The following is a 26,022-nucleotide window of genomic DNA, read 5'->3' as shown; positions in this document are numbered from 1 at the left end:
GCACCTGTAACGAAGCGGAAAGCGTTTGAAAACTGCCGAGACGAGGGTAAAAGCGATGAGGAGGTAATTAGTGGACGCGATAGAAAAAGAGGATTAAGAGTATGTGGAAAAAAGAAAGAGGTTAATGCGAGCGTCGTCGAAGGTCGGGGGGGGAGGCACGCGATCCCAGCTAATTTCCCGACCGAGTATCGAGAAAATGAAACGCCACACCCTGCGACTGACGGGGACACTTTCCCCGAATGCATGGGGAACAGGCAGTTCGTTCGAACTGCAGTTTCCAGCGTGCGCTAACCGTCGAATTGATTACCCTTTTACCAGCCGTCCGACTCGTATAGAATTCCTGAGGGGTTGGGCGACGTTTCCCGAACCGAGTCGTAATTCCGCGAACCGATCCGACCCTTAACCCCTTTTCTTGCGATCTATTTATTATCTGCTTGAAACATCGTTAATAATTTAAGAGAGAAACAGAGTAGAACTATAGAGTCTGATATTTAATATTGAACTTAATATTGATATTTAATATCAGAATAAAGTGATTTGAGAGTCACTAGATTTGATACAATAAAACTATAGAGTCTGATACTTAATATTGAACTTAATATTGATATTTAATATTGGAATAAAATAGCTTTATTCTCAGAGTACTAGTGATTTCCCTTCGAGTCAGTTTCAAAGAATGTTAAATATTTCTAGCGAGAAACCAAGTGCAAAGGGTTCAAATATACATTCCTCCGGCGTATCGGAGGACGAAACAACCATCCGGATGTTAAGGGTGTCGTCTCCACTTTCATCCCTTCATCCCGAATCCCCCGACGCGAGTCGCAATTACTCCCGTTTCAAACCAACTGTATCTACACCTGACTGTAAGTACCTTCGTTGTCCCTGCAATTACACTCTTCCGGCAAGAAAATATCTAGTCTTGCATTCGCATCATACCCTTCGTCGCGTGCTATGCACTTCCGCGGTCGATAGCTCCCATAAACTCCACCGTCTCGTCTCCCTCGAGATTAACGCAACGAAAATCGATGCGAACGTAAGCTGAAACTCTCGGTAAGTCTGCGTGTTCTCATCTTCCTCGAATCAAAGGGATTTCCTTGACGAAATCGAAAGGTCAAGATTCGTCACGGTGGTTGCTCCCTCGATCTTACTACATCTCGATCCAACGAAATTTCATTTGCCCGGCGCGTCACCTGGAAAATTCGTTTTTGACACTAGAACTACCATCTTAAACTGACTTAAATTTCTTTACAAAACTTCTGTGTATTTATTAAGATCTCAATTGGCTTATATTTTGGTATAAGCATTACTAAACCAACTTCTTCAATGATTTCTCATAGAAGCATCTGTACTTGTCCGATAAGCAACAGAAAAAACCAGGAATGGTAGTTCTAGTGTCAACCCCTTGGCGTACTAAGCTAGTGTAACATTTTACTATCGACAATTTGGCGGAAATGCAACAAAATTTTCCATTCCACTTGAAATGGAAACTTCATTTGATGATAACTATTTTGCTATTATCAGTTTATCTTCAAATGAGATTTCCATTTCAAGTAGAATGGAAACTTACATTCCTGCCAAATTGTCGGTAGTACAATAATCTTACAATTATCAATTTGCTTTGAACCCTTGGTCGACAACATTGTTCTTAAATTAGTCTAGAAATCTTCACCATGAGTCTCACTCGTCATTGTATAGTAAGGGGTGGAGTCTAGACAAAAAGTTGTACCGCCGGAATTCGCGTGACGGCGCAGCGACGGCATTCAGAGGGCAGAAAAACAGATAAGGCGGCCAGAGTTAATTTACGCGTTGTCGGAGCCTGATTAATCCGCGAAGGATAACGCCGGACTGAGAGGACCTGCGCCAGCCGGTAATTACAGGCGAGCTCCGTGAAATAATATAATCCGACGTGCTCGTCGTGCCGAAGGTTGGTCCCCATTGACGTCACCCGTTGATTCTGGGATCGGCGAATCCCCGTACTTCGAGGACTAGTGGGGAGACGTCGCGTGGAGATCCTCGTCGGTGGAGGGGAACCCCTCCAAACTCGATCCAGGGATGTTCCATCGAAGGCGCTTTGGACCGGCTTCATTCCCGACGAAATCGACGCCTTAACCCCTTGGCCTATGATCTCTTGCACAACTCTGATCGATACGGTCACCTTTGTCATTAAGAATTTATTGGAAATATAGAAAAATAAGCATATGTTATGCCTATATTTCCTTTTAAGTATAATACTAATAAGTATAAGTATAGTATAATATTAATAAGTATAAGTTACTAATAAGTATAAGTACAGTATAATACTAAGTATAAGTTACTAATAAGTATAAGAATAGTATAATACTAATAAGTATAATAATAATTAATTTGATTACAAAGGAATAATATTTACTTTGCATTCAAATGAACTGAGTAATATATATTTGTTGAATCATGTTGAATATCTTCATCACGAGTCTCACTCGTAGGACAAGGGGTCACTACATTTCAGTCCCTTGGAGTCAAAAATGAAATTTACCATGAAATACTGGAAAATTCCTGGGATGAATCTTTGATGGCAAAGTACTAATATTTATGAGGGTAGATTCTATAGGATTCCATGGATTTCATCGTACATTTCTTTTTTCTTTAATGCACTCTGACTTTATGTACATTACGCACGTTAATTCGGTGGTAAAGTGTTAATTACCATTTTACTGATTATATTCTTGCAACATTCTTACCTGTGCTTTCTTTTCTTTTGCGGGGCATATTTCTGCTGTTCTCTTTATCGGTGATTCATTTTGTTCATAAATAATTGAATTTGAGGTTAAGTGGATATTTGCCGCGTAAGGGACCGAGGCTTCAAGTAGTAACGCCTGTGTTAGACCAGGCATTTCGGATCGACGATACTACCCTGGTAGGCGGAAAACGTTGCCAGAAAGGAAGAGGGGATATCCCGAAGGAATAGATCGATGTTTCAGTCCGTGTAGTAAGGGACGCCTGTTGATATAAAACAGGAGTAGCTTCATTCATGAAAATAGCTGAACGCGAACACGTTGCACTGCGTCGAAATTCATTTCGCGATTCACGTCTGCCGTAATGATTATCATCTGATTATCGTTACACTTACTACAGTTCTGGTTGTACCGTACGTTCACGTTCAATGTAGGAAAGAAGAAACTAAATGAATAACGTTTGTTATTTTATAGAAGTATCCGCAGTTTAGTACTGCAATTTGAAAATGAAATAATGCAACGATACGACAGATGTTTTCTGTTTACACGGGTGTAATGTTGTAAATATGAATAAACGATTAAATTTGAAAATTAAACGAAAATGATGAAATTTTTTACCTTGAGAAATTCCACGGAAAACTATCTAATCGGAAACAGTTAGATAATACTCTCAGACGATTAATATTTATGGTCGCGGAAACGATCGATTATTAGATCGAAATTCTTCGTTGAAACGCGATCTGTTTTATCGATCCAGACATCGTTTTAGTTGTTGTCTTTTTTTACAATAAGTAGCGACTCTATACTTTTTGTTTTATTAAAAAACATTCCTCGCCGTATTTGAAGCAAGAAACGGCCGCAGTTATTTTGTTTGCGGACGTGTTAACGTAACTGTTGCAATAATTGGTTCAGTGAACAAAGAATACGAACAAAAATGGCGAGGCAATCTTACAGTATAGTCAGGTATTATGGTGGGGAAACAAAAGGCAGATGTGGTTACTGCAAAAACTCTGACTCAAGCTTCAGTCATGGTAAGTACAATTTAGTGTTTCCTCGTTATTTAGTTATCATTAGTGACATCAGTTTGATTACACTCTCATCGATAGGTTATGTAGCTTTCATGACAGATGATACATATCTCAGTTGTTATATCAGAGTCTATATGATAAAATAAGTAACATTACTTACATGTTACATTTCGTATTCCGGAATTAATCAATTTCAGGCATGCAAGCAATTATTTTGGAAGTACAAGATTACCAAGCTTTAATCGACAGAGGTTGGAGAAGAAGCGGTTGTTACTGTTATAAACCAACTATGGACCAAACTTGTTGCCCTACGTACACTATAAAGTGAGTTTGACTGTACTGAACAGCACTGAACTAAAATGAATATACATATTTAGTCTATAATTATGTATTGCAGATGCGAAGCTTTGAATTTTAAGATTACCAAGTCACAGAAGAAAATTTTAAAAAGAATGGGGAAATTCCTACGAAACGAATTACAGAAGGATGATTTAATGGATACCAGTGAAGGAGAACGTGATAATATAGGTAGAAGCATTAATAGATCCTTCACATTCGCCTTTATATAATTAAACAATCTTTGACCATGTATGTTCTTCATTTTAATATAGATATTGTCCATATTCCTCATTTGGATGAAAATCTTAGAAGAACAGAAGAGGATACTCTTGATATAAAGGTCAAGGGTGTTGAGGATGAAGTTAACATAAGATTGCAGTCTTCCAGTTCAGACAAAAGCACAGGAAGTAGTTCAGGGATGCAACAGAAGCAAACGGAAAGTATATCTTGTACAGCAAACCAAAATGAGAAGAGCCAAGCAACATCTAGAAGCTTAGAGTCAGTAGAAATGATTCCATCTAGAATACCATGTAAAAAAGCAAAGCTTCTACGTATAGAGCGCAAGCAAAATAAGTTATTAGCACAAGGGAAAACCCAAGCAGAAATAGATGCTATGTTCAAAACCGAAAATAAACAGCAAAACCAAGGAAAAAGTATAGAGGAATTATTCGATGAAATGTTGATGGGAACAGATAGGTTGAAGGTAGGGTAGTTACACACTTCCTCAATTTTCTTAGCTCGGTATTATATACATTATAAGTTGGTCCTCTTTTCTCCGATTTTCCTGGTCTAAATGAAAATTACTTTTGAATGTTGGAAGGATAGTAGATAAGGGAAATACACTGTACACTATTGAAGTTATATTTTTTTAAAGTAGAATACTTTTTACAGTGTTTCTTTTGCTAATTCACTTATAGTAATTCAGTATGAATAATTGTTTGATTTGCTTATTATTTCAATAAATTTATGTGAAATGTATAACGTTTATAAGCTCAAACTAGTCAGAACGTCGCCAATGAGCTCTGAATACCGAAGGACTGCCGAAAAGTCGTTCGAGGTATATAAAAAATATGAAACAACAATACATGGAGTTCCAGTGCAGAAAGTTACAGAGCCAGGATATATACGATTTCTTGTGGAATCACCTTTACAGGTAATTTTATCTTCTCTACTTTTTCATCGACTGGCTGTCCAGAAATTCCTTACTCATTGAGCGAAAATTTCTGAATTCACCGTCACGTGTACAACGATAATAATATCATACATAATCGTAACAAGAAAATATGGATCACGTTATGATTGGAGCAAAGTGGACCGTTTTAAAATGTACGCTGTTTACTTATTAAATACTTGCCTTTTCTGTTAGATAAACTTGATCAGAGTAAAATCCGATGAATTTTTCGAGTCTTTCGACGCAAGTGCAGACCTTTACAAAAAATATCAGATGGCTGTTCATGGAGAATCAGCAGAGGAATGTGATAAAGAATTATTCCTCTACTTTTTCGTAAGGCATCCGTTGGAGGTACACTTTGTATTCAAGCAGTTCCTTTATTTTATTAAATTCATGATACATAAATGGGTACTTTTCAATTTCAAAGTTATGTATGATATTATTGATATCGATTATCAATATTAACAAACTATCTTCTCTCTTCATCGAACAACATATCAGTATTTGCTGCACAAAAAGAATTCTCAACTATATTTTCATTTTTCAAGCAATGGACAGCAGAACATGGACCACCGTGCGGGTACGGTGCGTTTCATGAACAGTATTGGCTGGACAATGAACTGATAGCTGTTGGAGTTATAGACATTTTACCATCTTGCGTTTCAAGCGTGTATTTCTTCTACGACCCGGCGTACTCTTTTCTGTCCCTGGGGACATTTAGGTTAGTACCCGCGACCCAATGCAATATTCATATTCCTCGAGATACCAGTATCTAATAAATTATTACACGCCCCGTATAGTTCATTGCGGGAAGTTTACTTAACGAGACAATTAAATAAAACTGCCAAGGACTTGCAGTATTATTACATGGGTTTCTACATACACTCTTGTCCAAAAATGAGATACAAGGCAAGACTGAAACCGTCGAAGCTGCTCTGCCCAGAAACTTACGAATGGTTCGACATAGACGCCTGCATAAAGAAACTAGACAAAGAAAAGTACTGCAGGTTCAACGAAGACCTTGACGTCATTGATCAAGATGCCATAGTCGACATAAACAAGGTAACAAAACAGAACGCAAAAAAGGAAATACTGTACACCTTGTTGCGCATCAGTTACTTATAATGAATTATTTTTTGTTAGGTACTGGTTCTGTTCCGGCAAACCGCGATGCCATTCAGAATCTACAAGGAACGTTCTCAGTGGTCTGTGACGAAAGACGAAGAGGAAGAGATCGAGAAGTACGCGAGTCTGGTTGGAATGAAGTGCGCCCAACGTATGTTGCTTTACCGTCTTTAATTCTGTACAACGGAGTTCGACTTACCATATTGTTTTCTTTTCCCGCGACTAGCGAGTATCACAGAATAGCAATAATTAATTAACAGATCAAATGAAATGTAACTGCTACGATTAAAGTATTTGTGGCGATAAGTGTATAGAATGCTAATAAAACTTCTGGCAACCGAAAACTTCGTACGGTACACACTGTACACACTCGCGAGTGCTTCTCGTTTCCGGTTCTCAGGGTGAAAGGAGACAATAACGCAGCGAACGGTGCGCTTTAAACATAGTTTATTCAATAACGAAACGATTCAATGGTCAATCACATTATAAAACATTCTACATTACTTACAAAACGAATGATTCCATTTGGTATAGAGAGTCGCGCCACGTGAAACCGCACGATCAATGCGCGCGCGTATTGTACTATAAATTTCACGCTCTCTGTTCAAAGATTTGCGTAACGTATCGACGGATTCCTAAAAGAAAACACATGTACACTAGCGGCGTTCTCTGTTCTCGTCGAGGGTTCACTAAAATATTCCGTCGAGAACTCGGCCACCGTTTCGGCACGGGTGAAAGTCCGACGGCATCGAATCACGGTCGCCTAGGCCCAGCGTCTCTCCCTAAGTCGGCTCTCGGTTTCACGAAAGTGCTCCTAACGTAATGGTCAAGACGCGCGGCGCTTTTGAAATAGCTAATTCGTCCGACCTCGTTCCGCGTCCTCCTCGGAACGAACCTCGTTCCAGCTCTGAATGTTCCCGCTGCCGCCGATGATGAAGATCACCATGCACAGGATGCACACGCCTGCGCCGATCCAGAACAGTATCTGCCACTTCTCGATGGGATTCTAGAACGTACAGCGACAACAGGCTATTAACCGAGCCTCGCTCCATCACCGCGTGCCCTAACGTTTACCCAGTACCTAAGCGTGGAACCATGTTAATTGCGATACGTTACCATTGTCAAAGACGCCGAGCTACCAGGTCGTTCGAGAGCTAGCGTTTTCAAGATCGGTTTCAGACTAGCGTGAACGATCATCGTTTCTGAGTCGACGGCTCTTGGAACGACCTGGTACCTCGAACGAAGCGTTAGCGTTACCATTGACCAAACGAACGTGTCACCGTGTCGATCAAAGACAGATGCAATGAAGCGTCGAGTGACAGATGCGTGTGCGCGAGTGTGTATGTGTGCGGATGCATGGGAAGCGTGTGGTGCGACTTGTAGGTACTTCTCGTACTATAAACGATTCAAGATATAGAGACGAGCGGTACCCACGAGTCGTGGCACACAGCTGCGAGGTGAAACAAGGCACCAGCGTGCAACGAGAGCGTTCTCGGCGTTCGTTTCTCTATTGACATTGTCCGTTAGTGCTCGTCGACAGGAGCAGGCTCGCGTTCTCCAAGTCACGCGCCTGTATCCGTGAAATTTCGGGAGCCGCGATTGCGAAACTAGACTCATTCCGGATGCACCGCGTACACAATTCCCCAGTACTGCCCGTACTATGAGTTACGCAACACGGTACAAGGCTGTACTGAGGTCTCGAGCACGCTAAGAGCACCTTCACGTACGTCAGAGCTGTAACTAAACACTCGGCGCCGCATCATCGCGCTAATAGCAAATGTATATAATTCCCGCTGATGCCTGTTGCTTGTCGCGTGCGAGTTCGCCGCTCCCGGCGGCGGGGACGAGCGGCGTTTTCGAAATTCCGTCGCGGCAGATGGTAGTTTTTGCGCGATCATGTAACGATTCGTTTGAAAAACCGAGCGACGTTTAGCCAGAGTCAACCTCGTTACACGAGCCAAAGCTTGACAACTGTCGCGATCAGATGAAACGGTAAGCGGACACAGATGCGAACCTTGCAACCATTCGCACCGAACAGTGACGAACACGGATGATACTTACTCCGTACTTTCCAGCGATCTCCTCGACCAGCGGTGAGATAATCATACCGGACATGCTGCCGATCGTGTTCATCAGTCCGTAGATGAAGCCCGCGAAGTTTGGGGAGAGGTCCTGGTTATTGGACAGGTTCGATATGGCGGCCGCTCCGTTGAACCCCAACGCTAACACCAAGAACACGTTCGCCAGAACGAATCGGCAGCCGACGTACCCGACCAGAATTAAGAAGATACCAGGCACGAAGTGAGCTGTGAAGATGGGAAAGGACGTTCGTTCAGAATGTATCTTCTTTGAAATACAAGGATATCAGAGCATCTCGAAGATTCACTGATGTTGAGAATGTTACGGTGGTGTTTAGCGTGAAAGGTCTTTACAAAATACGGTAGCGCCTTTCCGAAGAACAGTGAGACTGACGATCTCCTTGCGCTTAATCACGTCCCCGGCCCAGCTGAAGAAGAAGCCGAGGAGCAGTCTGCCAGCCCACGGCAAGCTGGCCGCGATGCCTCCCTTCGACAGTTGGAATCCCAAAGCTTTCGTCAGGTACAACATCATCGAGTTCTGGTAGAAGAACAGGAGGAACAGGTTGCCGAAGTGGCAGCAGACCAAGCTGAGGAACGGCACCGACGTCAGGATAGCCTTTATCGGCGTCTCCTTCAGCGACGGCTTCTTCGCCCTGACGGTCCCCGCTTGCGCCCTGAAATACGGACCCTTTGGAACTTCGAGGCTCTTTATACTCACGCGTTACTAGGGATACTTGTATGGTTTAGCAACCTACTACTTGCTGAGCTATTAACGCGTTGAATGCCATGGGGTCGCCGATGACCAACCAAATCGAATTACTAGTTCACTCTATATAATAATGCTACCTAAGGCGACATTCAGGTAGATGAACGTGCAGCAATAATTCAATCAAATGATTTGTTCTATGAAATCGTGCGGCATTCAACGTGTTAACGCGTTAACTTGCTCGTGCAACATCTTGGTCCAACACGGGAAACCCAAGAGACCGTCGCCGAGATAAGTGCCGGTAGCGAAAGCGCGAAATGCCAACGGGAATACCAACTGCAGAATGTGCTCCTTCTCCTCGTCGCTGATGCCAGGGTGCTCCGCGGGCGAGTCGTAGGTCAGCACCGCCCAGAACACGATCCAGACGAACATCAGCAACGACGGGATGTACCAGCCGTTCTCCCACTTGAGGTTCTCCGCGATCATCGCCACCATGGGGTAGGTGAGGATGGTGCCGAAAGTGCCGCCGAGCAGCGACCAGACGAACCTCGACTTCTCGTCGGGCGGGGCCCACTGCGCGACCAGACTGTGGCAGGCCGGGAACGTCACGCCGCCCGTCAGGCCTATCACCACCCTCGACAGCAGCAGCACGATCCAGTGCATCTGCGCGAAGAACGGGCTGAACAGCGACACGACGGCAGCGACGATGGAGGTCCACAGTATGGCCGCCTTCGGCCCCCATCGGACCGCCATCAGTCCGCCCAGGAAGTTCCCGGGAACGTTGCCGTAGCTGTACGCGGCGATCAGCTGGCCCCGGACTTCCGGCTTCCAGTCGAACGGCTTCCCGTTCAACAGCTCGATCGGCCCGTCGGACGGACGGGCGTCCTCGTCGGCGTCGCGCGCGAAACGAGCGCCGCCCGCCATTTCTTCGGCGCGCCTAGATAGAATGTAGTCTTCGAGCTCTAGGCCTGGGTCCAGCCAGGAGACCGCGCGCCGGAAGCGCGAGTCCTCGGTCTGCTTGCACACGCCTTCGCTCGCGTTGCCGCCCGTGGCCTTGATCATCGGCACCGCCAGGATAGGCATCTGCAGCCGGCACATGTAGTTCGTCCAGCAGGCCGTGAACATCATCACGCAGATCAGCACGCGCGCCGGGATCCATTCTGGCAACGATCATCGTCGGCGATCAATTGGGATCGTACGCGGAGAGATGCAGTCGGTGGGGGAATGATAATGATCGTACGATGATTAAATAAGTTCGTTATGCTTAGAAACCATGGAGCTGATGAGATCTAACTGCGTCGTCTTTCGAGTTAGCGCTGAAGACGAAAGATAGATCAATTGGGCAACCTATGCAACTGAATTCACTTGGAATTTTCATTGTTAGTTTGGAAGGCGGTGATTCAGGTTTAGAAATCGAATGTAGGATTCTTTCACTGTTTCGATGGGTTTCAACGGAAGTATTCACCGTCTCCCGGGATTACTGTATATAAATATGCAATTAACATCTGGATTCGATAGTGCGCAGCTATGCTTGTATTACGCGCGAAGCGTTAGCTAGAAAATGTACAAATTGACGCATGAATTATGAAAGTTCGGCCGCTCCCAATCTTTAGAAATTCGATCGAGCCGAAGCGGCGAGCGCGCGGTGAGATCGACGCTGGGTCAGGCGAGGCGTTCGTGCCGGGTCTCGCCTAGCACGCCCGGCGCATTCAAGCTTTCCGGATCGGCGAATCCGAGCCGCCCGTTTCGCGTGAATTTCCGAATGACAATGTAAACGAATTTACAGAACGCCCCGAGCGAGTCGAATACGCCCGACGTTTCGCGCTCGCGGATCGCGCCTTCCTGCAACGCCATTGCTGGAACTTACTCAACAGCTTCCATATCACGGAATCCGGACCGGTGAGGAAGTTCGAGAGGCCGGACGCGCCTTCCTGGATGGAATTGACAATGAACATCGGTACACCACCGGGGAGATTCGAACGGGATCGGGAGAAAGATTATCGCTGACGATGACCGCTCGTCAAGAGGAACGCGACCTATCGTCTCTGCCAACTGTCTCATGTTTCGCGAGTTTGACTGTTTGAAATTCCAATTTGAACCGATCCGCCTGCACCTTCAAGTCGCTCGTTTCCACAACGTATCGCAGTTTTAATGCTTCCGATAATTACAAATTCTTGACAAATTAGAGCTGATCGTTACGAATAATCGTTCTCTCTTGTATTTCCTTCTAACAGGCAATCTTCAGCGAATCAGAAAAGCTGATCACTAGCAAAATTAAGATAAAGATCCTGATACTGAATTTTAAAAGGGAAATTTGCAATTTCTATTTTAATGATATATATACCGGTGGAGCGATCAGCAAATCCTTAGGCGGCAAGTTTCAAATTCAACGCTTCGCGCTTCTACGTCAATTGTTCAGAGTGTGCTTCAAATATCGTTCAAAAGGAAAAGAATCGTTTACACTGCTGTCCTCGAACTACCTTTCAAATAAAACATTTCAATTGTCAAACGTTCGAAGCAAAAAGCGACGATGCACCTCGACTCGACACGACGCTCAAGAAAACGCGGCGCTCGGTTTTCCGGAATCTAGAAATTTTCCCAGAACTCGGTCGTTCAGGCTTCTCTCCCGGCGGCCGTCAAACGGCCACAGTACAATTACCAAAGAAAGTTCTCGACTACTTTCCAACCGCTCCGACGCTGTATTTACAAACTGATCCGCGCGCTATTGTTTACGAAACTGTTGCTGCTCCTAATGCCGTTACTCGTTGCCTCGCGGTGCGTTCGTTTCCGTTTCGCCGTTGAAAAAGCCGCATCCACGGCTAAACAGGCGACGTCCATGGCAAACCATGGCGACCAAGGTGAGCGGAAGGTTTCGTCCGTGCGTCCCGAACGAGGGGAACGTTCGACGAAAACGGAATGAGAGGCTTCGAGCCTCGAAACCGAGCTACACGGAATATATTCCACGCTGCGACGATTCTTCAAAATCGACTGAGGAACGTGATCATCGCGTAACACGGTTGAATAACGGGCTTCAATCACTCACTGCGCGGGGAACTATGCTAAACATCTCGAGCTTCGAGAATTCCACGAATTCCTCCGTAGATTCGACTAATGGACGCGAAACGGTGTAACCGATGCGGAAGAAAGTCGATTATCTGAATTCGAGTTGACTTCCAACGGAAAAATACGCGTTCCGAGAATACGATCGTTCTACGATTCTCGAAACCAGCCGAGATCTGTACGTAAAGATTCCACGATTTAAAAGTGCCTTTTACTTCGAGTCGAATCAAGCTTATGCATTTACTTTCATATCGTTTTCGATATTCTGCGTCGCCCGTTGGAGACGATTGTACGCGCAATTAGAATAAATTGAATTTACGAGAAGGAACACTTTTCCGTATTTTCGACACCGAACGATTAACCCTCGTCCTACGATTCACGAGCCACTTTATCATCGATAAAGAAAAGAATTCCTACTCACGCTCTAACGGTGAAACATCGATAACACTGGATCAGCCAAAAAGTCGTTGCTCTCCAATTAACGTTTACAACCGATAAACTTCCTATACAGATAAACCGAGAAACCACAGCTAATTCTCGAATGAAACTCAAAGTTCCCTTAACAACGAACTTCCTAGCCAACGATTCACGCGAGAACAATCGATCAAATTCACGCAGAATTTCGAGATTCGGAAGTTTCCTCTTTCCCTTGGACGCGACGCAGGGTTAATCTAGACGACCGACGAGAAATCACTCGGAAATCTTCGGATACTCATAGAACTTCGGTTGGTCACTCACGTGGAAAGTACTTCTTGCAAAACTGTTTGTACATTCTGCTGCTTCGCCGGTGAATCGATGAAGGCACGGGTCAAAGGGTCACACGCCGGAGAGGGTCCTCTGGCTCAAGTCATGTTCAGAGGCTCCCCTTGGGACCGCGGAGGATCGGACAACCACCGGATGGACTCGGACGCGGCACGGATCCGAATCGGTTCAAAGTGTTACTGATGACATCGGTCATCCGGCCCGCGTATTTAAGGAGTCGGCGGGTGGGGCCGAGTGGGGATTCTCAGGTACTTCCCTTCCTCGCCGGTGGAAAGGAACAACGGGCCTCGGGGATTGTCAGCGACACCCCTGCCTCGGGGGTGGTCAGCGTTTCGCCCATGTAAATTTAGAATATCGAGCTTCCACGAATTTTCCTGTACACCTGGAACCATGCTTTTCATGAAGTGGAAACGATTCCCGGTCGTTTCGTAATTCTACCCCCTCGCGGGACGAGGAACTCACCGGTTTTCCTCGTGAAACTCGCGATCGTGTTTTTTAACGATAGATTTACGGACGTTTGTTGTTCGGTTTATTCTGTTGTTCGTAGAAAAATTGATGTTCGACCATTTAGATCTTGGAAATTAGGGATTTAAAATTAGGTTATTACGATACGTGTTCTTGTGCATCAATTGACCGGTCTGGTAGTTTTAGTGTTAATCATAGAACTATAGAGCGTTTGCTAGTAAGTTTCAGCTACTGGCAACGCGAGCGTGATTATATTCATATATTTTGAAGCATCGATCAAACTAGAATTTGTAACTTAAAGAATAAGGAATTCGATTTTGTAATTTTGTTTTGGGTTTGTGTTGTACGTATCTAAAATGTTAGATTGATGGACTAGCAGTTCAAACGAGAAGTAGGAGACCGATTAATCGGACGAGATAGGAATTTCAAATTAAATTTTCAAACTGGTCACTTGTTCGGTCGTACGATCGTTAACACTTCGACACGCGTTGACGCGTTTTTCTTTCGCAAAGTCAAACAAAGTAACGATCCTTTCTTCTGCGAAGTTTTTTTCATTTACGACCCGCGCGAATAAAGTTATGATATAAACACCATATTGAACCGACAAGACTTTTCGGCCAACCTAACCGTTTTATACAGCTCGACAATATTAAAATAACTGCTTTACATATTCAACTTAGGTTTAACTCTCGTTTCTTCGTTAAAATGCTATAGAAATACATTAAACACGCCATCTGATCAGAATAAAACACGTTAACCCTAGAACCGGGTGCCTCGCCGACAAAATGGCGGGTCGCAGTTTCCTTGTTGATATCTCGAAAGTGTTGAATATCCGAAATGATTGTAACACTAGAACTACCGAGCATTTTATACGATAGATATGTAATTTGTATTATCATTAATAATTTATTGAAAAAAGAGAAAAACTCTACGCACATGTTATGCCTATATTTCCTTTTAAGTATAATAGTTAATTACAGAGGAATAATATTTACATTGAATTCGAATTAACTAAGTAATATATATATTTGTTGAATCATGTTGAAAATCTTCACCACGAGTCTCACTCGTTGTCGTAGGACAAGGGGTTAATCGGTTTTCATTGATCCAATTACACGAATATGAATCCCGATTGTCTGTTTCGACATCTACAATTTCCAAAATCTAAATGAACGAATATCAGCTTCCCCGGGAACAATAGAATAAACCGTACAATGAATGCCCGTAAACCTAGTGTTAAGATACACGAGTAATTGGAATAAATCGCGAGCGCGCTTCTTCCCGGTGTCTCCGGCGAGCGTGGTTCACTCGAAACGCGGCTCGGCCGGAGGCAACGGTGCTTGACACGGACGCGGGATTGAATTGAACGCAATAAACGCCGGTTGTCATGCGGGACGCTCGTCGATTTGACATCGCAGCTTCCTTAATTTTCAATAATTCCCCGCGATTTACGTAATCCCGCGGCCGGTCGCTCGCTCGCTGGCCGCGGATTTTCGTCGCGCCGCGCCGCTGTTGCGAACCACTTGCACGTTCATTTGCATGTCGAATGTCGTTCATTAATTCGTCGGCACGCTGCCGAGCGTCTTCGACTTTTCCGCCTTGGACGAATTTGCTCGCTCGTTCGCGCGTATTGCGCGTGACGGTGATTCGCATAAAATCGTGTCAGGAACTGGCGACTGACAGCTACTAGCACGTTTCTAAAGATAATACGGGAGAACCGTGCAGTATTTGATTTTCGACGTATTAACGAGACAGAAGGCGATCGTTAGCGAAAGTATGTTGTGTCTTTAGCAAATTTAATTGAGATGCCTCGATATCTAGCATTAGAACCGAGCAGTTGATTTTGAAATTCGATTCAGTTTTCAATTGATTTGGAATTTGGCAATTCATTGTTGGAATGATTTAGGATAGCTGATTCTTTTGGAATGTTAGTAACCGCGACGTGAGACAAATGGCACTCGCTATTTGAACAGGCAGTTACAGTGGAATGACACAAGGACAAGAGGTAATTTTCTGGTTAATCGCTGTATAGATAGTGCATAATGTGAACCGTTTATTTTAGAAATGGCTTGAGACCCATGAAAGAAAGAAGAAACTGTTAAATAGGAAAGTGATGTCGAATTGGATAGACTAAATATCTGAATATATGATAAAATATATGAATAGATTCATAGAATTATATATTCGCATTCATAGATCCATCTATTTCATAGTATTATACTATAGATAGCTTCCGAAATACCAACTAATAATGAATAGCGAATTACCGATGAAAAACATTAGAAACATAAAAGGAAAAGCAGAAAATTAGGTGATCGATCAAACCCGCATTTCTCAGCCGAGTCAGCGAGTAATCTCTTATCAATAGACATTTCACATTTAACACTAGAACTGCTAGCCAAAATGACTGGTTCCAGTGTTTTTGTTTCGCAATTATTGCTATCTTCGAATTGAATATTCGAAATGATTTTGAAAATAAACAGTTTCGCTTGAATACTATAATGAACGTCCGAAGAAACCGCGAATAATCTGTTACTACAATATTCGTAGCGATTACATTTCAATCGTATCGAATGCTCGGTGGTTCTAGTGTTAACCCTTTGCACTCGAGAGGTGACTCTCACTCACCGCTTGTTTTGATTTGCAAAATTATAAAGTCTTATATATAATATTAAGCTTTGTATGATGCGTCAATATATGGAATATTCAAGTAAAATGACTTCCGAGTGCAAAGGGTTAATTCTAATCTGAATCTCAATCTTCTTAAGAATCTTACTATCAACGTTCAAATGTCATTAAACTTCTTTACTCCCGAGTGCGAAACGATCAAATCAGATCTTCCTGGTAATCTAACGGTCGCATTTCACGTGTCGCGTTGCAATGGATCAACGTGTCGATCGAATCGCGTCTCTAACACTAAAACTACCAGAGGGGTCAAATGACCCATGCCTGATGTCTTCTTTTCGCAATTATTAGAAAGGTAACGAATGTTTCTCTGAGATATTATTAAAGAAATTCATTTAGCACTACGCAAATTCAATTGTAAATCAATTAAAATCAATTAAAATCTGAACAGATGCACTCTTGGAGTTTCTGTAGCGAAATTTTCAAAAGTCGATTGAACTGCTCGGTACTTTTAGTGTTAAATTTTGAGGATTATCTAATGGATCGAGAGATCCGTATCCACGATGATCCACGCGATTGATGATAGATTAAGATTAAGTAGATATAAAGATTTTAATATATATATATAATCCTACATACTATAATACTATAATAAATATATATTTATTAATACATTAAATAAATATATAAAAATATTACACCTGACCCTCGATTTACGCGTAGTTTTGACGCGGGTCTCAATTTATATAATATATAGATCAAGCTAGCCATCGAGGTTGCTCGAATTCGATTGAAATTCCCAGAAAATCGAAAACACGCCGCGCCGCTTCGATGCGACGCGCGGAGCGGAGCGAGCTCGTTTATTTGAATTCCTGCGAGTTCTTGGCCGCGGATGTGGTATGGGTACAGTTTCCTGTTTCAATTAACATCGCCGGCCGAGGTTTACGCGCTCGGGCCCGCGTGTTATGGACAACTCTGCTCGCGACACCGATCAATGAAACCCGATCGACGATCCGCGAAGACAATCGCCGCGCCGGGACAACAACTGGCACAAGGCGGGAGCATTCCCGTACAGATGACAGGGAAAAGCATGTCAGTCGCGAGGATAGTTCGTACGCTGGTAAACGGCGTGCTGCGTTAACCCTTTGCGGACGAACGTCGACGTCTCGGCGAGATGAAACGTTCGTATTTGGAAGATTAACCCCTTAACGCACAGTTCATTTGAAAAGAACCGGCCAAAAAAATCAATTTTGATATACTGCGCTTTTGCTCCATGGAAAAAGGCTATATTTTATTCTTGAATAAATAAGCGTTATAGCTTACAATCCCATGTAAATGATTTTACGTTCGCATTTCTACAACTTATATTAGCTTCTCTTCAATGTGTGTTTTCCTGAATAAATAATCACGTGATGAGGCAAATGGGAAATAAAGATGGCGGCGAGGGTACGGTTCCGAATGAGAATTGACGTGGGTAACGAACAACATTGATTCTTGTTAAATTAGTTTAGAAATCTCCATCGCGAGTCTCACTCGTCATTGTACGGCGAGGGGTTAACGTTCCCCAAAGAAAGCGTTTTCCAAGTCACCGTAATTTATTTACCAAAACGAACGTTCGCGGTCAAGGTTGCTCGAAACGGACGACGATTGATCCTTTCTGTCGCATTCGTCGAAAGCGAATTCGCTGCGATTCATTGAACGTTCTGCACGGTTATTAAAACACGCTCTAAGCTGTTTGCAGGTAGTCGATGAAGTTTCGGGAAACCGCCATCGCCACGCCGGAGAATAATTACCGACGCGCGTTCACCGTTAGGTCGTCCTGTGTACCATTTCGTACCCTCCGACAATAAACCTGCATTTCCCCGAGAAAATCCCCGGTCTCGACTAAATCGACGGTGAACGCGCGCAGGCACGTTCAATGGGACCCGTCTACCTGGCGAATTTTCCAATTTCAGGTAAACGCCGCCATTCGCTACCCAAATGACCAATTTGCAGGTAAAATATTCACCGTTCGGGAACGGAATTAACGCGGAAAGTTTTCCCTCTCGAGCAGCTTGTTTGGAGAATATGTTTAGAAATAATTGTCGTCGTTAACTGTTTCGTTTTTCAGTTTTGTCGCGACACCGATGGAATAGAAATTATATTTTCCTAGTAACAGTAAATTTACTGCGAAGGTTTCGTATATTTATGAAATGAATAAATAAATTTATTGATATATATACTATAACACTATATACTATAATACTATAATAAATATATATTTATTAATACATGAAATAAATATATAAATTGTAAAATAAGTATATAAATTTATTAATATATATACTATAATACCATGATAAATATATATTTATTAATACATTAGATAAATATATATAAGATACACTTTTGTTTTCTGAAATGTCATTGTTATTATTTATTTTGTTAAATTGTGCGAAATAAGTATGCATTTCTACAACTTACACTAGCTTCTCTTCGATACTGTGTTTTCCTGAATAAATAATCACGTGATGAGGCAAATGGGAAATAAAGATGGCGGCGAGGGTACGGTTCCGAATGAGAATTGACACTTTTGTCAATGAAACATTGTCTTTCTCTCGAATCGAATGAAAAGGTCTTGTCTTTATTAATTAATAAAGCTCTACGATATTTAGTGCAGTAATTATTTAACGCAAACAGGAGAAAACGTTAATTAAGTACGCATAAAACGTATACGAAGGTTCAGGTAATTGCTCGAATGTAACGTAACTATTAAAGAGACCTAATTTATTTAAAATTTAGTAACTGGAAATAAACCAGTCGCTTTAAGGTAAACGATTCCCTACAGTGAGGAAACTTCCTCGGATAAGAACCTTCAGGGTAGTGTCAAGGTCAGCTTTCTCTTTTTAAACGGAACTACAATCTTTTTAAATACCCTCGCTGGAAATCATTTTCTTGGACCTGTTGAGGCAGGATTTATTACAGTCGCGTAAATTCCTCGGTTCTAAAGTAAATTTCCCTTCCAAAATAATTTTCAACTCATTGTTCCCTTATAATCATAACAAAATAAACACACAATTTTTATAGGTTATAACGAAACCTATTTCTATCGTTAGACTCGCGTCTTTAATATTGTACGTCACTAATACGTTGTTTCATTTCTTTTTATAAAAAACATTTAATCGTCGAATGTTTATGAAATTTATTAATTTTTTTAATGATTTTAACTATTCGAGTAGGTAACATTGGAGGGTTGAATTGTCTATAGGGAACGGTACATGGTTTCGTAAACAAGTGAACAGTGCCATCGGAAGCAGTATGGTGTTACACCTTGTCACTTATTTAAATACGTTGACCTTGTCCAGAATTAATTACCTTGTTATCAGTATCACGAAAATAATCGTCAAACGTGACATGCTTCTTTCAACGGGATACAAAGGTCAGAAGCGAGGTGGATCATCAAAATTGTGGAAAGAGTTGACATAAGTCATTTACCGCGCGAGCTGTTGACACGATTGATTGAAAGATGAAGAACGGAAATCAGATTGTCGCAGAGGCCTTTAAAGAGCAGGTAAAGAAACTTTTTCACTTTTTCAATTTTTTTAATTCCCCGTATCTGTCTTTTCCCTCTTATCTCTTTCTTTTTCATAATCGACACAAGAATTCCATTTTAAGGTTATGTTGCGCATAATACACTTCCCAGTGCAACAAGTTCATTTTGCAATCGATGTATTTTATACCTATATTTAAAATTTTAAATAAACTAAGTCTCTTTAATATTTACGTTACATTGAAGCAATTACCTGAACCATTGTCTGTTTTATGCGTACTTAATTAACGTATTTAATTATCATCTGCGCGAAACGAATAACAAAAGAATTTGTACCCATTTAAATGAGATCATTCGAAACATATGAAATTCGATTAGTTAGATTAATTATTTCTAATTAATGTGCATGGTTTTAATACAACTTTGTTTTTAATACAAGGACATTGCTCTATCGTAATTGATAAGGAGCTCGTATCCAAACGCGATAAGGAGAAAGGCACAAACAAATGAGTAGCAAAGGTTTCGTACTGACTTGTTTACATCGTTTGAAAGTTTTCAAAAAATGTCATCGAATTTAATGAATATGACAATGTCGTTTCGGACGGTTGTTTCAATTTGATGAACTATGTAATGTATGTTATGACAGAAATAGTGGAACTCACTTTTCTTCGGTCGCGGGATAAGCGGAAGTAGTTCTTCCGTGTTGCTGGGCATTCTTCTCGATTTTCTCAACGATTCCTCCATCCCTCGAATTTTTATTTATTTCTCGAACGTGTTGTTCGACGGTCAATTTCGAAAGTCACGTGAACTCTTTTTGTCTCGAGCTCCCTTGAGCTCCATCGGCGTTTTTGTTCTGTTTTTCACGCGACAGCTTTGTAGATAATCAGTTCACACGTAAACAATGCTCGGTGCTATGAAGAATTGAGCAACAACTGATATGGAGCTCGCATGCAACAATGCGCGCGTTAATATTGTCCACGTTTGAAAATTAAGCTAAACAGGGAAAAAGGTAATTGTTTACGTGACAAAAATATCTGTGCACTTAACATTTTCATGAGATCCTTATTATATAATACGTATGTATGTCATTATTGCCAAACGATACTTATTAAATACTGATAATATTAAATGAAATGATTGCTTATTATGCAATGATTATTTGCCAAGGATTTATTAATGATTATTAAGGGAAATGTTTGAAAATGGAACAGTGTCAATCTTACTGTTATAAAACGAACCTTGTTGCTAAATATTTTTGAAAAAGATCGGTATGGGAACAGTTGTATTATATTAATAAATTATTTCTTAATCATAATAGTAATAACGATTTCATTACCAACTCCTTTCACATTTCAGTGAAATCGTAAAAGGGAATTTGTTAAGAAATATTGAACACAGATTTTGAATTTTAAATGTTAAACGCAATTGAAAAATGTCAAAATTTAACCGTTTGCACTCGAGAATATTTTTCTCAACAAATATTCATTATATTTTTTACAAATAACATAAATTAAGCAACAGAACTATTTTATTTCGACATTCCATATGTTAGTACATTAAATAAAATTTAACATTGAATTTAAAATTTTACCATTTTATTGGTGCAATGCAAATGGCGACTGACAGTCTCCCCTCGAGTGCAAGGGGTAAAAATTCAAAATGTGCCTTCAACATTTCTTAACACTAGGTTCATGGAACGCGTGAAATCGACGCATATTGGATTTTAGAAATATTATTTTGTAAATGACATGTGCCCCAATTACCTACTATCAAATCTCCATTTTCCACAATCTAAATAAACGAGCATCAATTCTGTTAGGAATAATAGAATCAAGTGTACAATAAATGCCCGTGAACCTAGCGTTAATAAAGTAACATTTATTTCATTCTGACATTTTCCAATTGTTTCACAGGGCGTGGAGTATGTCTTCGGAATCATGGGACACCCTGTGATCGACCTAGCGCTACAGATGCAGGCCGTGGGTCTTCAATACCTCGGTTTCCGAAACGAGCAGGCTGCCTGCTACGCCGCCCAGGCATACGGATATCTGACCAGTGAGTAAGGACACGGGACAAGGGCCATAAACACGAGCGCAAACAAGAACGTGCGCGCAAAACCGAGCGGTTGACTTGAAAAACATAACAGAAATAATCGTTATCCTCTCGCACGATTGCTGTTTAAACGCGAGTTTAAACCATTTTATCTAAATTGAGCCGAGATTCTTATCTCTCCTTTATTTCAATTAGGAAAACCAGCGGTCGTGCTGTGTGTTTCCGGGCCAGGATTGCTCCACGTTATCGGCGGAATGGCCAATGCTCAAGTGAACTGCTGGTGAGCATCGTCCGGATCCTTTGTACAAAAGAACAAAAACAACAGAATTACCGTCAGCGTTGCGTTACATTATAAACACGTCATTTATAGGGAATTCTTAATACAGCGTATTAAGAAGACGCATTCATATGTATCTCTCATCTTATGGTAATTCGATATCAGACTATTATGATCAATTATGTAACCGGGCTGCATCCATCATTGTGCTATATTATTAAAGAAAATACACTGCGCGTAAGTTAGATAATGATTATATAAACATGTCGTGCAGTAACCATATTAAAAGATGGTACCGGAAACTGTTAATCCGGCTACGCGACTACTAAAAATTACAAAAATAATATTTGATATAGCGTGGCTGTAAATTGACTCTATCCACGTACCATTGGTTCGCTGTGGATATTCGTTGCCTCTATATTCACAGTTTTATGATACATGAATTATTATTGATAAAAGGTACAGCTGCAAATGTACAAGTCGTCAGAGTATTGTTCTCTTTAGGCAGTTCTGATCAACGTACCTCTCGCTCACCGTTCATTTTTGTTTAGGCCACTCATTGTAGTTGGTGGATCCTGCCCCGAGGATCATGAGGGTATCGGCGGGTTCCAGGAGTGGCCACAGGTAGAAGCCAGTAAACCCAATTGCAAATACGCCGCCAGACCGCCGCTGGCCGCGCTGATACCGCTTCACGTGGAAAAAGCCGTTCGCCTCTCTACTTACGGCCGACCAGGTATACCTATTTAGAACAATGTATGGAAAGACAACGAGTACAACGAATCTTTCACGTTACTCGCAGGGGTAGCATACCTGGACTTCCCGGCCACTGTGCTGAAGCAGACCGTCGACGAAGGGAAAATATACAAAGTTTCGCGTTGCCCTCCGCCGCCATTGATATTTCCCGACCGTCAATTGATACAAGAAGCAGCCAATTTGCTGATGAAAGCGAAGAGACCACTGTTAATCATCGGGAAAGGTTGATTTTTCTTGGCCTATGATTTATTTCTCAACTCTGATCGATATCGTTACTTTGTCGTTAATAATTCACTGGAAAAGGAGACAAATTTTAAGCATACGTTATGCCTACATTTCCTTTTAAGTGTAATAGTTGATTACAGAGGAATAATATTTACTTTGAATTCGAATGAACCGAGTAATACGTATATTTGTCGAATCACGTTGAAAATCTTCACCGCGAGTCTCGCTCGTTGTTGTAGGGCGAGGGGTTAACTTGTGTTTACAATGTGCAGGAGCTGCTTATGGCAGAGCGGAGAAAGAAATTCGCAGCCTTGTGTATTCGACTGGTATTCCTTTCCTTCCAACGCCAATGGGAAAGGGCGTTGTACCGGATACGGATGAACGATGCGTTTCTAGCGCGAGAACTTTCGCGTTGCAACAGAGCGACGTTATATTGTTATTGGGCGCACGATTAAACTGGATGTTACATTTTGGCAAACCGCCTCGTTTTCAGTCTAACGTGAAAGTCATACAGGTATGACTTAGCATCGACTCAGATGATAATCGTTGAAGTACATATTCGTTGATATCTTAGGTCGACATATGTCCAGAAGAACTGCACAATTCTGTTCCCTCTGCAGTCGCGATCCAGTCTGATGTGTCCACCGCTGTGGAGTGCCTTGATAACACATTGAAAACTCGCAGTTGGTTTGTTGAGAAGAGCAATCCATGGTGGAAAGACCTTCTAGCTAAGTCAATGAAAAACAGAGAAACGGTTCATGTAAATAAGCATCATGTTTCAGTTTTTATAAGCTTATAATCAGGATTTATCATTTGTATTATTGCTTCTTGTCTTTTTTGCAGGCAATGTCGATGGATATTTCTGTGCCTTTAAATTATTATACTGTGTTCAAGCATATTCAGGATATTATTCCACAGAGTTAGTATCTGGTTCTCTGTGACTACGTGTCAACGTATTTGATAATAAGGGAACAAGTAGTAAAAACGTTGTATTGATGTTGTTTAGATTGTATCATTTGCTCAGAAGGAGCTAACACAATGGATATTGGGAAAACAATGTTGTTAAATGACGAACCTCGACACAGATTAGATGCAGCCACTTTTGGTACGATGGGGGTAGGTTTAGGTTTCGCTATAGCGGCTGCACTTTATTGCAAGAACAATGCACCCACCAAAAGGGTCATTTGCGTAGAAGGCGATAGTGCTTTTGGATTCTCTGGCATGGAAATTGAAACAATGTTTCGGTAAAATTCAATATACGAAATAATGAAATAAGAGCTTTATTAGATACCATCTATCTTAATGTTGTAGATACAAGTTGCCTATCATTATTATTATTGTAAATAATAACGGTATCTATGGTGGATTAGATACCGAAACGTTCAGGCAGTTACAAGCGTCTGGAGAGCCTACACAGGTGTAAGTTTTTAATACACTGAAAATGTTACTTAACAATGTATTGTATTATTTATTAATGTATATATTTAGAACACCACCGTATTCATTAACATCTGAAACACATTATGAAAAGATGATGGGAATGTTTGGCCGGAAAGGATATTTCTGCACAACTGTTCAAGATATTCAACAAGCAGTAAAAGCATGTCTCCAGGTAATTATGATTAATGCTTCAATTAATTACAGAATAATAATTTTAATTGCAAACTACTTTATAGGTACACGATGCTCCCAGTCTAATAAATATTATGATCAACCCTCAAGCTGATCGCAAGGAACAGAAGTTTAGCTGGTTAACAGAATCAAAACTTTAAATTTGTTCAAGATTCTAAAAGAATTTCTTGTTGAAACAGAAGGTTAATGTACTACTTAGACTATAAATTTTATACATTTAATTGTAAGTGTAAACACTGAAATCAATTTATAAAAATATGAATTTCTATAAACATCTATATTCTAGTTACATAAAAATATATTTTTGTTGAAGTAAACTGAAAGAAAATATATTGTACATTTACATTTTCTGCAGAGAAAAATCCTAGTTCATTTTGTGGATGCAGTTTTAAATGGAATAATACATATAATATATACAAAATACTTAGAAAGTCTTAAATTACGTATTGTTTAAACATGCCAAAATTTTTTCTTGGAATTCTGTAGAAGATAAAGGATTCCTTAAATTGAGTTGCAATTCACTTTCTTTTTCCTTGTTATTCAAAACTTCTGCAACATTGATTTCCATATCTTCAGCTGTAATGGTTAATTTCTTATTTGTATCGATTACTGTTGTTCCGAGTTGGTTTATAAATTCATTAATCACGTTCAACTCATCCTTTCTGGAAAAAAAGCAATGTGTCAGAATTAATTCCATATTTCAAATAACTATTTCCTCTTACAATACATTTCATTAAAGTCCAAACTCTTGCTAAATAATATGCATTTAATGTCACTTGACCTTACATGTCTGATATTGATTGTTTAATGGAATGTAACGTTTTCTGAATTTCAACCTGAATGTGAGATTCATTAACGTTATCCGACTTCATGTTTATTGCAATCAATGTTTACAGCAACAGGTGCAAAGATGCGTCGCCAGATAAATTGAAAAGCGTCACTGAAAGATTGAATCAATGATTTATCACATGCACTTGCGAGTCTAAAAAAGAAATAATATTACAGTAGAAAAAGAAATGTTACATAGAAAATACAAAATTTACCTTATTTCACGATTGCCCGTATACTTTACGTTATTCAACATAATTATCTTCCCGCTCTCGCCGATTGGTAAACGTTAAGAAAAATAACATTTTCATGTATACCACAATATTTTGTGCTGGAGATCCCAACGTACAAAGTTAAAAAATTACTCTATGTTATTTTATATATATATATATATTTCTGGAAAACGGAAATAGAATGGGTAACTATCCTGTTCAATAACACACCTTATATAAAATATCACGTTATAGTGATGATTCTTAAGATTGGTCGTGAATGACGGTAAAAAAATTATGGACTCCAAGGTGTACCAATTTTCTATTGGTCATTTTAGTATGTCGATTATTCTTAAAATATTGGATTTATTTCATTTTTCGCAATAAATGAAAATCTAGCGATAAACGATTTAAAAAAAATCGTGATCATTTAATTTTAAC

General features: G+C 40.8%; 4 protein-coding genes and 1 long non-coding RNA gene across 10 annotated transcripts; 2 read left to right on the top strand and 3 right to left on the bottom strand.

Moving 5' to 3' along the window:
- Nucleotides 1-32: 32 nt before the first annotated feature.
- LOC143174487 (uncharacterized) lies at nt 33-4,000 on the bottom strand. Its single transcript, XR_012998491.1, has 3 exons — nt 3,903-4,000; nt 2,721-2,979; nt 33-2,155 (listed from the first exon to the last, which is right to left on the bottom strand). It is a non-coding gene; the product is annotated as an uncharacterized LOC143174487 (long non-coding RNA).
- Nucleotides 3,407-8,683, top strand: Ate1 (arginyltransferase 1). Of its 2 annotated transcripts, none has more exons than XM_031993597.2 (8): nt 3,407-3,745; nt 3,940-4,066; nt 4,140-4,270; nt 4,354-4,784; nt 5,448-5,603; nt 5,801-5,973; nt 6,053-6,314; nt 6,396-8,683. In XM_031993597.2, the coding sequence occupies exons 1-8, from the start codon at nt 3,649-3,651 to the stop codon at nt 6,549-6,551; spliced, it is 1,533 nt and encodes a 510-aa protein (XP_031849457.1). In that variant the 5' UTR covers nt 3,407-3,648; the 3' UTR covers nt 6,552-8,683. The 2 variants fall into 2 exon arrangements, with proteins under 2 accessions (XP_031849457.1, XP_031849456.1); XM_031993596.2 differs by lacking the exon at nt 5,448-5,603 and adding an exon at nt 5,073-5,234 and having other exon boundaries at nt 3,408-3,745.
- On the bottom strand, nt 6,808-20,414 carry LOC116434820 (sialin). 2 transcript variants are annotated; one of them, XM_031993594.2, is made up of 5 exons: nt 20,265-20,414; nt 9,499-10,321; nt 8,810-9,129; nt 8,439-8,683; nt 6,808-7,383 (listed from the first exon to the last, which is right to left on the bottom strand). In XM_031993594.2, the coding sequence occupies exons 1-5, from the start codon at nt 20,344-20,346 to the stop codon at nt 7,231-7,233; spliced, it is 1,623 nt and encodes a 540-aa protein (XP_031849454.1). In that variant the 5' UTR covers nt 20,347-20,414; the 3' UTR covers nt 6,808-7,230. The 2 variants fall into 2 exon arrangements, with proteins under 2 accessions (XP_031849454.1, XP_031849455.1); XM_031993595.2 differs by lacking the exon at nt 20,265-20,414 and adding an exon at nt 12,960-13,189.
- Hacl (2-hydroxyacyl-CoA lyase) lies at nt 18,829-24,858 on the top strand. Of its 3 annotated transcripts, XM_076367289.1 has the most exons (13): nt 18,829-18,943; nt 19,292-19,623; nt 21,516-21,657; nt 21,850-21,934; nt 22,483-22,664; nt 22,731-22,907; nt 23,182-23,423; nt 23,484-23,669; nt 23,753-23,828; nt 23,916-24,153; nt 24,221-24,328; nt 24,398-24,521; nt 24,586-24,858. In XM_076367289.1, the coding sequence occupies exons 2-13, from the start codon at nt 19,579-19,581 to the stop codon at nt 24,679-24,681; spliced, it is 1,701 nt and encodes a 566-aa protein (XP_076223404.1). In that variant the 5' UTR covers nt 18,829-18,943; nt 19,292-19,578; the 3' UTR covers nt 24,682-24,858. The 3 variants fall into 3 exon arrangements, with proteins under 3 accessions (XP_076223404.1, XP_031849451.1, XP_031849453.1); XM_031993591.2 differs by lacking the exon at nt 18,829-18,943 and having other exon boundaries at nt 18,950-19,623; XM_031993593.2 differs by lacking the exons at nt 18,829-18,943; nt 19,292-19,623 and adding an exon at nt 20,468-20,611.
- On the bottom strand, nt 24,837-25,878 carry LOC143174486 (uncharacterized). 2 transcript variants are annotated; one of them, XM_076367297.1, is made up of 3 exons: nt 25,585-25,878; nt 25,328-25,481; nt 24,837-25,203 (listed from the first exon to the last, which is right to left on the bottom strand). In XM_076367297.1, exons 2-3 carry the CDS (start codon nt 25,411-25,413, stop codon nt 24,981-24,983), a joined length of 309 nt encoding a protein of 102 aa, XP_076223412.1. In that variant the 5' UTR covers nt 25,414-25,481; nt 25,585-25,878; the 3' UTR covers nt 24,837-24,980. The 2 variants fall into 2 exon arrangements, with proteins under 2 accessions (XP_076223412.1, XP_076223411.1); XM_076367296.1 differs by having other exon boundaries at nt 25,328-25,523; nt 25,585-25,877.
- Nucleotides 25,879-26,022: the final 144 nt, after the last annotated feature.

The sequence above is a fragment of the Nomia melanderi genome, chromosome 4 (genome assembly GCF_051020985.1).
Source record: "Nomia melanderi isolate GNS246 chromosome 4, iyNomMela1, whole genome shotgun sequence".
Taxonomy (NCBI): domain Eukaryota; kingdom Metazoa; phylum Arthropoda; class Insecta; order Hymenoptera; family Halictidae; genus Nomia; species Nomia melanderi.
The sequence above is the reverse complement of the archived record's forward strand: the minus strand, read 5'-3'. Positions and strand labels throughout refer to the sequence as shown.